The sequence below is a fragment of the Branchiostoma lanceolatum genome, chromosome 3 (genome assembly GCF_035083965.1).
Source record: "Branchiostoma lanceolatum isolate klBraLanc5 chromosome 3, klBraLanc5.hap2, whole genome shotgun sequence".
NCBI classification, from domain to species: Eukaryota; Metazoa; Chordata; class Leptocardii; order Amphioxiformes; family Branchiostomatidae; genus Branchiostoma; species Branchiostoma lanceolatum.
Window position 1 is genome coordinate 19,406,047 of NC_089724.1, and position 16,129 is coordinate 19,422,175.

Below are 16,129 nucleotides of genomic sequence, written 5' to 3' on the forward strand. Positions count from 1 at the left end.
CTGAAAATCAAAAACATCCCTGTACTTGACTAAAAAGCTTTACCTTACAGTATCTTGAAGTGACATCGATATACTAAATCAGAGTTGTGTTTATTTGTGACCACCATATACGAATCTACCAGCACTGTGTAATAAATGTCTGATTCCGGAGCTTAAAATGTCTCGGGAAAAAATATATCATGATAAAACATGAGCATCAACAAAGGTAAAAAGGCATCATGTTATCCCCAATGGTTTACACCAGCTTATAAATTCATCACCAACCCATTCAATTGTACCTTCTTACAACAAGAATAATTAAAACACTTTTATTTACAGGATATATAACTCTTTTTACCCAAGGCTGAAACCAAACAATCTTACATGTATGGACTAGAGACCTTTTGCCAACATGACAGAAGCACCCCAAACCCCATCAGAAATATCTGTGTGGTAGCCTCAAGTATCCTGAGTCTATGTTGCTCTTTGGACAATGTCAGTTTTTATCACAGTAAGCAAAATATATGATAGTCTTTTTTGGAGAGTATAATTGCACTTTTAGTTGGACAAGACCTCAGCAGCCTGGCTTGCTTTTCCACAGAATCTGCTCCCATCCCCAGAACTACACAGTGTTCCCAAACAACGCATGTGCTGATCTTACTGTAACATACAGAACTAGTGTAGCATGAAGCTTTGCATTAGTTCTAAACATCTACATTACAGAAACACAGCACTGCATGTGATCTCCACTCACATTGTGGTGACAAAAATAGTATGACATCTCAGACATGTACATGGCTTGACATCCTGTAGACAGGAAGCATATTCTTGCACAGCTAGTCACGTGTGAGCAACTTTCTACAGCTGTCAGTAAAGGCATGCACTCTCGAGCTCATAGATGCCCAATTTGTAAAATCACTGTTTTATCACTTTTCACTTTAATATGGCACATCATGGCCTTAACTTGTTGAAAGATCAATGGCACTTACTTCAACCTTTTTCTTCAGCGGTTTTTGAAAATTGCAAAGTTATCCAGTACAAATATTGTTCCCCCATTCAGAATATCCGTCAGCTTATACATCAATAAGGGCAGATTCGATCGAATCTTGGAAGCACATATTAAATCAGATTTTTTGAGATTTGGAGCATGCACAAGGTACATTTTCTAAACACAAGGTCCTTTACAAAGGAAAGACTATCTTCAACTAGCCTCCGTTGCAGTCCTTTTCCCCGCAGCGTTTTTTTTTTTCAATTTTTTTTTGGGGGGGGGGGGGTGCGCCGCGTATCTGCTTGGGATCCCGTATCTGCCGTGCCCGTGTCCGCTATAGACCCAGGGTCTATAGCGGACATAGGGGCACGGCGGATACGGGATCCCAAGCAGATACGTGGCGCCCCCCCCAAAAAAAATTGAAAAAAAAAAACGCTGCGGGGAAAAGGACTGCAATGGAGGCTAATCTTCAACAAGGAGTCCTTGAGTCTATTTAAGTACACCTATCTTCTACCAGTCCTACAAGTAGTTCCATATCAGCTAGTACCGGATTAAAACCTCTTATAAAATACCCATTGAGAAGCACAAAGCGTATGATTACAACAATGCAACTATTGATTGTTCTGTTTGCATCATGCGATGCACGACACCAGGCCCATGGTGGTGATGCCTGCCATCATCATCGCCACCTGTTTGAAGGACTCCCAGCCTGACGTTTCCTCCAGCAGGTCGGGCACCACCGTAACCAAGGCAACGTAGATGAACCCGCCCGAGGTGAAGGGCAGGATCCAGGCTGTGGTGTCTCCTGCACAGTACAACGTCATGGCAACGTTAGTGATATATTGACTGATTACAGTTCATTTCTGTATCAGTATCTACATAGCCGGTATAACCGCCCTTCGGCGTAACACACCAGCTTCGCAGGCACGTGGCGCGGCAGCAGCTGGATATATTACACCAAACAAAATCATTTACATGATTTTATGCAATGCTTGTTCACGAAATTGTATAAATGCCAGTTTCCAACCGTTAAGTCAGTACAGGCCTGTTTGTTTGTTTATTTGTTTTACAATATACAGAACTCGCAAACATATCTTTATTAAGATGTCACCTTACAGCTGTGTGTTTATTTTACATGACTGAAACAGCTAATAGCAACCTACCTGCCCCCTCAGCCGACTCAGCCAACAGTGCTGTTGCTGTTCCAAACATCCCGCCAGACGCTGTTATGATCTGTGCCTTGGCTGCCCGCCATCTTGAGAAGCCAGCGCGCATCAGGATAGCAAAGTCACCAACCTCATGTGGAATCTCGTGGAGCAGAATGGCCAGCGTGGTCAGCATACCAACCTGAAGACCAAACATTTCTTCATGTGATACTGCTTTTTTCCATGCATATATGAGCTAATAAATGGAAGGATGCCTACTAATATAAGCTAATGGTATGTGGTACTTCTTCTAAACATGTTTTCCAAGCTACCATATGCTCATTTCAATTAAATCAGATGTATTCAATCATATTTGTCAATTTCTATTTTGTTTTCCAAATGGACAGTGTATGGCAAAGTACATGTAACGTTGGGTAACATAAATTCGCGGGGTACTTAAATTCGGGATTTTTCGAAAACGGGGTGTTTAGGGATATGTGCTAGATGCAACATCAGTAATACCGCTAGAAATGCAAACTTGACAGACTAACGCATTCAGAACACTGTCTGAAAAGCTTCGATAACCATGCATTAGAAGTTGGCTACGTCAAAAACTCTCCGTGCCTTATTGTCACAGTCTGAGGGCTTAGTGGGAGAATTATATGTACATAGTTGTTCGCTGGTTTATAAGACAAATGTCACATCCGCTTCCTGCTAAACACAATTATTTACAATACAACTTATTAGAATCTCTTTTGCTAACCTACAACTGGACTCTAAGTGTGATTAATCATCAAAAACACCTCTTTGTTGCTACAACCAATGGCTACGGCACTACGGTGAATTTTCCCGCCGCCATATTCGTTACCCAGAATCCTGCTATTCGGCAGACGACAAACGTTTGCGAGGAACACTTTTTTGTCTAAATGTTGTGTGTGATAGTGGACCGATGGCGATATTTTCCTCGAAGTTTGCTCTTAGCACAAGCAGAAACACATGGACATAGTAGTATTACCATTTCTACGGCATCCAGCTAACGCCCCGATGAATAATGTACAAATTTCCATGACGGTGGGGGTGAACTTTGAGTGACGTTCTACCGACTCAACACACGGGTTGTTCCCGAAGGCCTGATGTGTGCGGTACGGCCGTTTTTTCGTGTATTTTTTTTACTTGAACACGTCTATATCCATAGCACTCTCCTCAAGCCAAGGATGGAACGAATAGCTGCTGTATAAAATGTGATTAGCGGTAAGATATTCAAGACGAATCTTCTCTCCCGAATTAATGTGCCCCCCTGTCCGACAGCACCGTCATTGTGCGTGCAGCGGACGGTAGTTTTGAATTGAAATATTATGGTGTCAGCACGACTAGAGACAAAATCTACCATATGTATGATTAGTGCAAAGATACTACATGATACTGACAGAATAATAGAAAAAAAGGATGGTTTATTGTTCTGCTAGATTGATTTCAGTCAACCATTATCGGAAAAATCCCGAATTTATGTTACCCAACGTTACCCTTTAAAACTAAGAAACTACAACTGACAGGTGGTGTTCCATTTGCAAACATCCCAGAACTAACACCACATGTGATACTTCAGTTCCAAACCTGGAACAGACCCAAAATATGTGAGTGGAGATATACATGGAAACCATTACATTTTCCATGGAATGTTGAATTGGTATTTCTACCCTAGGCCTGCATTCATGGTCTGAATGCTGTTAAAATGTACCCTGTGATAGTCCACACATTGTCAGTCCTTAGCAGCCACTGCGACACTACAGAAAACATACAATGATGGATTTGTACTTGAGCTGGATAGATACTACCCTACCTTTGTGCTGACAAGAAAGCTCCCTCCCACAGCCAGCCCGTGGGTGAAGTTGTCTATACAGTTGGCCAGCAGGTTCAGGTACCCAGAGATCTATGTGACAACAGAAGCATATTGCTGCATCATCAGCAAATGTGGTTCCTAACATGCTCCAGTCAAAGCAACTGGAGGTGACTAAAACACAATGAACATTTTAAAAAACACTACTTAAAAGACAGATAAAGTCAAGACAAAAAACACAATCCTCCTGTACTACACAATGGTATGCCCCATTTCTAAAATACCATACAACATATGAAGCACATGTACATGTATTTGTAACAGAAGTAAAAATGAGTGCACAGAGCCAACCTACCTGAATGTGTTGACTGGGCTGATTGTCGCTACAGTCATCTTTATCATTTCTGCTCTTTTCACTCAGACTCACTGGTCCATTCTCCTGCTTTAGTTTCCCATTGGCTGCTGCATTCGAAGGTCTTATGGCACCATTTTTAAAAACCTCGCCATTTGCACCCTCGCTGCTGTCCTTGTCATGTGGACTCCGCCTCCTGATTTGACTGACATCTTGGTTTGGAGGTAAACTGCCATTTTCCTGTTGGAGAGGGAACATTGGGTTTGTGTTAAGAAAGGCGGTGTCTTCATGTAAAGCTATCCTTACACAGTGGTGGAAGTCTGTGGCAAACCAGGTACATGTATATAGATGTACAAAGGCTGTTGATTGTTGACTTCCATGGCCGTGGAATTGACCGCTCTTGGTGAGAACATTACTACCAGGAATGATGCAAAAAATTTTGGGAAAATGAGAATTGAGAATTGTGAAATGGGGGCATCAAACAACTACCCTGGGTAACAAATACAGTAGCTACAAATTAAACATTTTTCCTTTTGGTTTTGTCTTGCACATACGGTATGCATGTTCACTGTGCCTTGAACTTTTGTCCCATTGTCTGCTGACAACGCCCCTATGTCATTAAAAAAATTTACAGTCCCACCAAACTACTAGTAACCTAATTTAGTCGTCAAGCAAATGATAGCACGACCATATCAAGGCTTGTTTCTGTTCTTGGCTTATCTTGGCTTTGATTATGCTGTTTCATTGATAACGGTGATATATCTGTGGAACAAACTGTAAATGTTATAGCTTTGTGCCAGTCCCTTTTTATCTGAACAGTAGGTCACCTGATGGGCTGTGTGCCTGTGGTCTTCAGGTGTCCCCTCTGAGTCAGCCTTGTCTTCCCCTGCTGTGTTTGTGAAGGTTTTCTCCATGATGAGGAAGGACATGATGCCAGCGATGGTCCACAAGCCCACCCAGTTGTGACCATGTTTGTCCTTTCCTGGGGCGGGGGACAAAAGCAGCAAATGTTGGAAACTATAACAATTACAAAACTAATGTTTTACAGTATAGATTTATTAACCTAGAGAGACCTGCAAAACAAAAAATTGAAATACTCGATCATGTAAAGAAATCAGTAACTGCATCCCTTTTATTAGAAATCCTTAAAAATCTTTTCTTTCGCACTTTTCCTTCATTAGCTACTTTCTTAGCCTGATTTAATTGCACTTATAGCAGCCACCTGTAACCATCTAGCCCCTAGAGGGGAGGGGCCATAAAATCCCTGGAGGGTGGGAGTTTGCGTTATACAGACTAGCTATTTTCTATGCCTCAGTACATTGTATTGACTTTTTGCACAGTGCTGCTGCTGGACCCATATAGTACAAGTCAAGCATGGATTTGAATAGGCTGGCATTTTCTGAATGGAAGCAGTGGTAACAGCAAACACCATTACAGCCTGGATGGGGGTCTGATTATTCACCTACCAACTATTGGACTGAAAAAAAATACAAGACTTCCTTTGGTGGGTCATGTGTATGGTTGATAGAACAATATTTCTACAGTGTACATGTACTGGAAATTACACCATGCTGATACACACAGTAAAAGATTTTTTTTCATGTAATCAGAATTGATTCTCTCATAATTTCAATGTCACAACCCACCAACCATAGCAGACATCACTTTATGACCAGAGTGTGCAATTGTCTAGAACTGTGAGTGTACCATTCTCCCTCTGCCTTATTGCATTACTAGTAAGTTTATCATTTATGGGGATAGGTAGCAGAAAGGAATTTGGGCACAATTATTGTTCCTTTAGAGTTGAAGATTGAAGAATTTCTGGTACATTCAGAAAAAAAAAACATGAGCAAAAGTGCTGTTCTTGAAAGTATACAGTAATAATTAACGGAAAAACAAGATAATTATGTAATATGCGTCATGCAGTCTGAGATTTGACTGCTTTACCTTTTTATACATGTATTATACAGATTCAGTAAGAAGAATGTACAGACCTGGGTCTCCCCTGTGCATCCATGCCTCCGGCAGCAGGTGTAGGAACACATCTCCCAGTAGAGCCCCCACCGCAAAACTCAGCATCAACTTCAACCGGCCAGCATGTGCTACATGGGACAACAACAAACATTTAGTTCAACAAGGTGTTCTAGTCTGGGATGAATTACCATCATCAAACTTATCTAGGCCCAATCTGAATAGAGGGACTGTTGTCTGTCATGGAAGAATCGATGATGATCTAATACAGATGAAAGGAACAAAATTGAATGATTTGGGCAAGTACAAGTCAGTCAGCCAGCCAAGTCAAACATTGTCTCCCACATGTATTTGAACTTGACCTCTGACTTTACAATCTAGGTGGGCTACTACGAAGCAGGAACTGTGTCAAAAATATCATATATATATCTTAAATAGATGTAATTCTAAAACATATATGTTTGAGAGAATGATATATATATTTTTAATAGATAAGATTTTAAAACATATATGTTTGAGAGAATGATATATATATATTAAATAGATAAGATTTCAAAACATATATGTTTGAGACAATGATATATACTTTTTAAAACAATTCACATCTTATATCAATATCTTTTTGAGTACAATACATATTCTAGATCAACATCTAAAAATCAAACATATGTTGTTTCCAAAAACATGTCTGAAAGCATATTGTTGGCTAAAACATGTGTTCCCAAAACCCCTATCATTTCTGAAAACATATGTTGTTCTCATAAACATGTGTTTCCAAAACCCCTATCATACCCGAAAACATGTTGTTCACAAAAACACGTGTTTCCAAAACCCCTATTGTTCCTGAATGTATATATTGTTCCAACGCGGCGCCGAATCTGTGTCAAAAAGGTCTCGCACCAGGTTTACGGGAGCGTGTAAGTGTACCGAATATGCAAATCAGATCTAAGCTATACTAAACATGCTCCGTCACTTTATAACTGAATCAGAACACATTGTTTATAACCAATGTTATACCGTATTGTTTCGTGGTGCAGTTGGTGGTCAGTTTATTTTATTTTATTTTTGCGTTTCGGCGCCTTAAACGCAATGTCCTGGCTTTTACCTTCGATGCATGCTTCGATGCATGCTTGCATGCTGTTTGGTTCAACACTGTGTCGCACACCAGAAGACCTTATATGGCAATACGTTCCCAAATCCTTGTATAGCCGTTGCCTTATATGGCAAGGGAGCACGAAAAGGCAGGTAGGCTACATTTGCATGACACGCAGGAGGGCGACCGCATGTAACTGCTACAACTGTTCGGAAATATCATTGCATTGTGGTTTCGGACTTTGATATCCTGAAAAATGACCATATTACATCTATTCCACAAGATTGCAGAAGAAAAAAAATGATTTCGTCAAGAAAACGACCAAAAATCGGCATAAATGATACCATATAGTGAGGCTATATCATTACGTACAGAGTGACGAATTACGTACCGCAGCTTAGCCCATCTGGCAACGCGAAGTACTTCGGACACAGAAGATCCGGGTTCGTGTCCGTGCATGGATTTTTTTTTCTTTTTAGATATTGAATATCAAAAATATATATTGATATTATATTAATCTATCAATATCATATTTATGAATATCATTTTTTCATTTTTTTCATTAATAAATAAAGAAATATTTTATATTTGTTATTTTTAAATATTCATTTAATATATACAAGGCCTTTGTCTTATGAACAGGACTTCATAGATTCCAAACCCGGCATTCGAATTTTTCTGTTCATTGTAATGGAAAATACCGTGCAGTGGCTCCTATGCGCGGTAAGATGATTCTTGCAAAACACTCGCCACTAAACTTCTATCCCCGATGTAAACAGAGGCTCTTGATGTTGTTTGCAAAACAGCGATCCTTTGTTACAGTAGCAAATGCTCCATTGTTCAGTATCGACTTCATTCAGACAACACGGACGTTGAAAGTGGCGCCGCTCGGCACAAAACTATGGGAATTTTCATGAATTTTAGCAAAATTACCCAGGAAAATAAGGAAGAAATGTTGTAAATGCGGAAACCAGAATAATACGGATGAGGTAGCTGTTGATTTGTTTGACATTTGGTAGTCATTTTAGATAGAACCTTAGCTGTTATGAACTTCTATTTCACTTAATTACCATAGTGCTGATGATTCAATGGTGCTTTTTCAAATTTTATGTTTTATTGCGTGCCATGTACATAATTACATTGATAGCTTTTATAATGAGCCTATTGTACATTTTACAAATAAGTACAAGTTGTAGGCCAAGACCAGCTTTTTCAAAAGCACTTAAGTTAAGTGACGTAACTTCAAAATTGCTTTCCCCAATCTGCCTTTCTCTATTAAAACAGTACTCATTTCCCCAAATGACAATTTTTCTTATAGACTGAACAGCCCTTGAGTGACTTCCTCTGGCAGATTTTACTTCAAGTAAAGGGAAAAGACAATTCACACTCATAAACGTAGCCGAAACGCCAGCTTTTTTTAAAAGCTCTTGTTTAACCCTTAAGCTGCCAGGTTTTTTAGCCAAGTAAAAATCAAAAATGTTTGACCCCTGACCTCCCTCACGAAACCCGCGAAACACCCGGCGGCGCTAACTCCCCTAACTTCCCGGCTTCGCGCGCTACACGCACGCAAAGCTGTTTTGTTCCGGAGGAATACCCTATCCCGGTTATAACCGGGTCCAGCACACAAGGCATATTTCTGTATCCCTAATTTTGTCGGGACTGGCAGCTTAAGGGATTTATTATGATATCTCGCTACTATCGTGCATTTGTAACCGAAATGTTGTTGTATCTATGGTTTAGCCTTTTGTCAGTTCTCTAAGAGGTTACGAAACTCTGGTATCGAGCTGTCAGCGATATGGCGACGTCACCACCGGGCGGGGCGGGGCGGCGCAGCGGGCGGGGCGGTGGACAAGGGTACACGGCGATGCGGGGACAAAGGCGTACGGTACCGGGCGGACGGGTACAACGGCACCGACCGGGCGGAGCACCCGGCGGTGCGGGGACAGGGTTACCGGGTGCACCTGGCGGGTCGGGGTTGGTTGGAGGTTTCAGTTGGCCAACGTCCGCTATAGCGGCGGGGCGGGGACTTCAAGTTTGTTAGGGAACTTTGAAGTTTCGTAACTTCTTAGAGAACTGACAAAAGGCTAAACCATAGATACAGCAACATTTCGATTACAAATGTACGATAGTAGCGTGATATCATATTAAAAAATAAAATAAAATAAACTGACCACCAACTGCACCACGAAACAATACGGTATAACATTGGTTATAAACAATGTGTTCTGATTCAGTTATAAAGTGACGGAGCATGTTTAGTATAGCTTAGATCTGATTTGCATATTTGGTACACTTACACGCTCCCGTAAACCTGGTGCGAGACCTTTTTGACACAGATTCGGCACCGCGTTGGAACAATATATACATTCAGGAACAATAGGGGTTTTGGAAACACGTGTTTTTGTGAACAACATGTTTTCGGGTATGATAAGGGTTTTGGAAACACATGTTTATGAGAACAACATATGTTTTCAGAAATGATAGGGGTTTTGGGAACACATGTTTTAGCCAACAATATGCTTTCAGACATGTTTTTGGAAACAACATATGTTTGATTTTTAGATGTTGATCTAGAATATGTATTGTACTCAAAAAGATATTGATATAAGATGTGAATTGTTTTAAAAAGTATATATCATTGTCTCAAACATATATGTTTTGAAATCTTATCTATTTAATATATATATATCATTCTCTCAAACATATATGTTTTAAAATCTTATCTATTTGAAATATATATATCATTCTCTCAAACATATATGTTTTAGAATTACATCTATTTAAGATATATATATGATATTTTTGACACAGTTCCTGCTTCGTAGGCTACACACAAGTGATTGTGCACATATGCAGATTATCTCAGTTTTGTTGTTGGTATTGTTGCTTCGGTAAACTACGGATGAATTTAAAATAAGCCAACATGATTGTAAAGAAAATTCAAAATTTTGTCAGCTGTCAAATTTAGCATTCACCAAGGAATGGAAACAAATTCATTTATATCAGTATTTAGCGCAGCATTTTAAAAAGTTATCAGCGACACAAAATAACAAGAATGAAATTGATATCATTTTCCACTATGGAATTAATAGTATTTGTCCATTAATTATGCAAAAGAGGTCTTCATTTGCATACTTGATATCTATTGACATTCCTCTCTTTCTGAGTTACATATGCCACATGATAGAGAGTCCAGTTATGCTGTTAACACATGTACACATGTAGACAGACACACAAACAGAGATACAGCACCTGAAACACAAGCTTCTTGGAAGGTAACATAAAGGGCAGAGTAAGATCTAAGGTAAAACATACATGCAAACAATAGTATTTGAAGACCACTGTGCACAGATTTACCCACTAAATAAGGGTACAGCTAGAAGACCATTTGTATTAGGCTTTTTAAAAGTTTTTTATTTCTTGCTCTCTAAACTTTGGAGAAGTACCTGTAATATACAAAGTTTTTGGGAAAAGCACAAATTTTGGAATAGATTACAGTAGTAGTACATAAGGCTTACTATGAGCGCAATCTAATCAATATCAATTGTTGAAGTAGTGTTATAGCCTTATAGGGAATGTTTGATGTTTGGGCTTAAATTCCAAAAAACCAAAGTCCTCACAGAGCCACACGTTTATGACATGTGCAGGTACCAACAAGCTATATGACACAGCAAATGTTATCAACTACAGTGATGCCAAAGTTGACATTGCTTTTGAGTTATGCAATCTGTATGTGCTTTGTCAATAACAGTTTTCAGTGCACGTGGCAGTTTTGTGTTATACGCTGGTGTTCATCATAGGATATAACAATATACATGTAATTTGTAAACCAATAATCACATCTCTAGAGACAGAGACTTCTATTTGATTGGAACATATCTAATGATCATTATAATTCTTTAAAACTGTCTTGCAAACCATTATAATGGTCTTGGACATGCTATTGAACTGATCAATATGAAAATAGCAATGTTAACTAGCCTAAACAGGTTTTTGTTCACTCAAAGCCAGATCTGATTAGATTGGGTATCTACTTTATGTGTTTACAATTACATCTCGCTTCAAACCATGACAAATCTCCAGAAACATCTAGGGCTCTTCCCATCACTCCTTTTTCATCAAAGTTTTCACTTAATTTTCTACAACAATATAATTCTCCAGGACAGTAAGATTCAACACCTTCCATAAAGTCAGAACGTTCAAAGTGAAGGTGCCCCTGAATGAGAGTGAAGGGTTGCCAGCTTGTGGACCTTCCTAAGTCCTGCCCACCTCAGAAATCTCAAACTGGCCCACAGCCAACCAGCCACAGGAACCTACTACCCTTCTGGAAATGTCTAGACACAGATGTTGGGACTTCTGGCAGACACCACTCTAAACAGTTTGTCCTGACCTTGTGTGAAAACTAAATCAAAAGCATGTGGAGTGGGCCTACCAACTGAACTACAACAAGACATCCAGTACTTTCCATAGTAAACATAGGTGTGGATTTCAAGACCTATTCAATTTAAAGTTTACTGTTTACATCTTGGAGAGGTGTGTTAGCGGAAAATACAATAAGCTACTGTGGTAGAAGCACACCTGGTTTGTACAGGCATTCAAGACATCATACTTTAGTTCACAGATGAATAAGATATAATTCTTTAGTTAACAGACGAATAAGACATAATTTTTTAGTCCACAGATCAATAAGACATAATTTTTAGTTCATAGATGAATGATAAGACATAATTCTTTAGTTTAAGTTTAATCTCATGTGAAAGCACATCATAACTTGAAGACTCCTGATGATCATCTGTTTATAATTATAGTCTACTGGCCTTTTGTATCAAATCAAAATTTTCTGTCTCTGAAGTTTTAAAAGTAATGAATGATCTGACAGTATGTGTTTGATTATCCTGTCTATTTAGGGATGGTGAGATTTTTCACCAAAAAAAAGGTGACATAATATGTACTGTAGACCTGGTTTCCAAATGCACATCTATCTGTAGGCACATACCAGCTGTGTGTACAAACAGATTTTGTGCATATGGCAGAATCGTGACCAATTATGCAGTAATATTAGGCCTATGTACCAAAGTAGTCTGTAATATTTACATTTGGTCCATATCTGCACGTACACATTCGCACATGGTAGGACACACAAGTGATCATGGCTTATGTTGACAATAAGGCCATGTTGATTTGATTATACGAATGACATCTGTGCTCGCATCAATTTTCGTCCGTTTCCAAAACAAAAAAGTAAATCGTAAGAAGCAGCTGGTGTGTTACGCTGAATGGCGCTTATACCGGCTATATGTACGTAAGTTGCCATACATTGTACCAGTTACAATTGTCGCGCAATAAAGTTCTTCTATAAAGATACAGATTCAGATACAGAAAATTAGAAAACACATGCTGTATAAATAGCAAAAAAAAATTTTGGAAAATGGATATAGATGTCGTAGAATGCAAAAGTCAATTCCAAAGTCAAAGAAGAAGTTTTGAAAGAACAAAAATGAAGAATCTGTATTTCGGCATACCATACTCTGTGTGTTTAGTTTTGTTCATCCTTCCTGATCACATAGATTTCATACTGAAGGCGACTTTTTTGCAATGCTTTTTTTTTTTCATTCGCACGCTCCATCAGTTTTGGGGTCCGCAGAGGATGGCATTCATATCATCAAATCAACATGGCCTTGAATTGGCTTAGAGTCCACTGCACTGGTTAAGCTGCCCCTTACTTTACTATGTTGACTTGTTTCACATCTAAATCTATGTCATTCACTAGCTAGGAACATTGTTGGAGTAAAATGTTTAGTGCATTTAATGCCCAAATCCTATAAACTTTTCGTTTTACGGTTTACCAGCTTGACATATACATTTAGTGATGGCAGGTTTTCTGTGAAATCAAGGACTTGTGACTACAGCTGTTTGATGTAAACATACCTGTAGTTATTTTCCCAACACTAGTAATAATAGCAGTATGCCAAAGAACAAGAAGAACAGCTTTGGGATGGGATAATTGTATAACTGTCTGGTTGTCTGTTAAAACTGTTCATAATCTTTGTTACAGGTTTGATACATCAATCACCCTTAGACCAGTTTCAATCTGCATCTGTATCTATATAGTCGGCATAACTGCCATTCGGCGTAACACAAAATGCCTGTCTTTCTTTCTTTCTTTCAGCATGTCATACTAATTGAGCCCCATAACCTCACATTGTGCAGACACCATCTCTATTTAGGTTACATACTGTGCAGACCATACTATCATCTGGGCCAGGTGCTAATCATGAAGCAACTGTGTGTGGATACAATTCAACATTAGCTTTCCTAATGGGTTTCTTCTCACAAAGTCGAAAAGACACTGCTTGCAACATCAATCCAATTATTTCAATTACTTGTACAGTAAAGCAAATTTCATTCTAGTTTGGTTGTTGTGTTTCTACCAAGTAAGTGTAACAGTTCTGATTAGACAACTCTAAATAGCTGCAGGGCATGGCTGGCATTCTTCTGGGTGTTTTCGAACCACATGTTTCCTGGTGAGCTTGGAGAAATCTAGGAGATGACTTTAATTTTACATGGCTTCCGAACTTCTTATGCATTACTCATCAGTTCCAGAAGATAAATATGTGTATATTGTACTATAAACTACAATTGTAGCATCCGGATAGATTATATGCGACAAGCAGCTCTTGAAGTTATGTAAAAACCCAAAGGGGCAAGTACGCCACTCCCAGGATAAGAACCCGCGCCAATCCCAATCCGCACGGCTTGGGAATTCAACGCGCTAACCACTAGGCTAAACGGTCCGGACCAGTTAGACTGGTCAGTTAGTGGAGGTTGATCCCCACTGTTACACTACTCCCCCTTTTCTTTCAAGACTCATCCTGAGTCTCCGAGTGAGATAATCCCTGTGTGATCTGTTCGTTACTCACAGGGCCGGCGTGGGAACCACTGTAAAAACCCAAAGGGGCGAGTATGCTGCTCCCGGGATTAGAACCCGCGCCAATCCCGATCCGCATGGCTTGGGAATTCAACGCGCTAACCACTAGGCTAAACGGTCCGGACCAGTCAGACTGGTCAGTTAGTGGAGGTTGATCCCCACTGTTACAGTTATCACAGCTTTAACTTTCGGGGAATACCTAGCGACATGGGTCCCGCAACATTACATTCTGATTATGACGTTTATAAATGTTCTTTCCCTACCGATCGTTATAACAGAGCTGTGACGAAACCTACCTCCTTTCCTTAGCGCCGGACCAGCTTCCAACGGGATGACCAGTAGTGGGAAGACACCACACATTCCTACTGCTACAGACCCCAGGAAGGAATACAGCCAGACGTTCTCTGGTCTCCCATCTTCACTCTCCGACAAGCCTTGTCTGGTGGACTCTGGAGGAGTCCGCTGCGGTCTCTGTGCCTTGGCCCTGTGAATCTCTGCTTGACAGCCAACAGTAGCGACTATCAGCAGTACAAACACAAGCCTGGCAGAGGACGTTTCCATGATCGAAGTAAATATGCCGTGTGACTCCCTCTGGAATCTGAATCTTTTGCCTCTTCTACCCTTCGACTATGACTACCTTCGGGCCAGATGGCTGATGTTTCGCCGTCTCGCGGTCCTTTCCTAGAGACGAAGACGTGCCGTTGTCTTACCCTGAAGACGAACGGGGACAAATTTCGTCAGCCTTCAGGTAAGTCGCGCGCGTCGCCCTCTACTTCCTGATGGCTAATCTCTGGAATTTTCCGAGTTCGCTGCCAAATTTACCCTCCGCCTCCTCTCCCCTCGCTACAGCTGTTGTCCTGCGCTGAGAACGAACAGAAACCACAGTACTGTCCTGAAAGTTTGCCCCGGCAAACACGATGGCAAACTCACATTGCGTACTGAACTCTGATCTTAGTCAACAAGTTAAATCGTTTCCTTCCAAACTACTTATGCCACCTCACTTGTTTTTCTGACGTGACCTTTGGCCCGGTGATCTTGTGTCCAGGATATCGTGCGCATCGCGTGCAAATACTCTGTAATCTCCGCCTGAATCTTTAAAAATGATAACAATGCTACAGTAAGTAGTACTTAATCTGATGTAAAAGTAGTGAAATAGAAGTATTTACCGAGGGAGAGTCAGTTGATAAACTCTCGCGAGACAATGGTGCACTCTCGTGCCCAGAATAGAGACCAAGCTGCATAGAGAAAAGAAACTGCTAGAGGTCGCTTTTGACTCACATCCCTAAATCATTCAAGGACATCATAATGAATGCCCTTGCCTAAATCGACTGACCTGGATGGGAGTGTGACGTTACGCTAGCCTGACTAGAAGGGAAAACACCATCAAACTCGTGAGTCAATATAAACATTTTTAGATGTCTAGTCTACATCTAAGAATGTTTATGTCGACTTTATCAATTAACGTATGTCAGTCCAAGCACAATGTCCTCGGTCAGTCTATAATCAAAGAAAGAGTGTATTTCAGTGAATGCTTCATTGCAGAGACAACTTACCCCCATTTTCCTTAAGCTGAAATGACAGGGGCTAATTTTGTTTCAGATTAACTCAAGAGAATAACTCAAGAAGGGCTTCACAGACTTGTGCATACCTACTGTCCTGATGTTCCCAACAACAGCATCGCTGTTAACAAGGACAGCGTCACCAAAATGAATGTAAGCATCATTGACCACAGTTGTAGTTTCCTTCCTCTAAATTTAAGATGTATTCGCTATCTGACGTTTCCATCAAAATCTCATACTCTAAGTTGGTCACCCGAAAACGTTAATATCATTTCAC

The 16,129-nt window shown here is 40.1% G+C and overlaps 1 protein-coding gene across 1 annotated transcript; it reads right to left on the reverse strand.

Moving 5' to 3' along the window:
• Positions 1-1,246: 1,246 nt before the first annotated feature.
• On the reverse strand, positions 1,247-15,405 carry LOC136430867 (zinc transporter ZIP13-like). Its single transcript, XM_066421920.1, has 7 exons — positions 14,590-15,405; positions 6,296-6,403; positions 5,129-5,283; positions 4,305-4,541; positions 3,953-4,042; positions 2,131-2,314; positions 1,247-1,772 (listed from the first exon to the last, which is right to left on the reverse strand). Exons 1-7 carry the CDS (start codon positions 14,852-14,854, stop codon positions 1,600-1,602), a joined length of 1,212 nt encoding a protein of 403 aa, XP_066278017.1. The 5' UTR covers positions 14,855-15,405; the 3' UTR covers positions 1,247-1,599.
• Between the last annotated feature and the right edge of the window lie 724 nt (positions 15,406-16,129).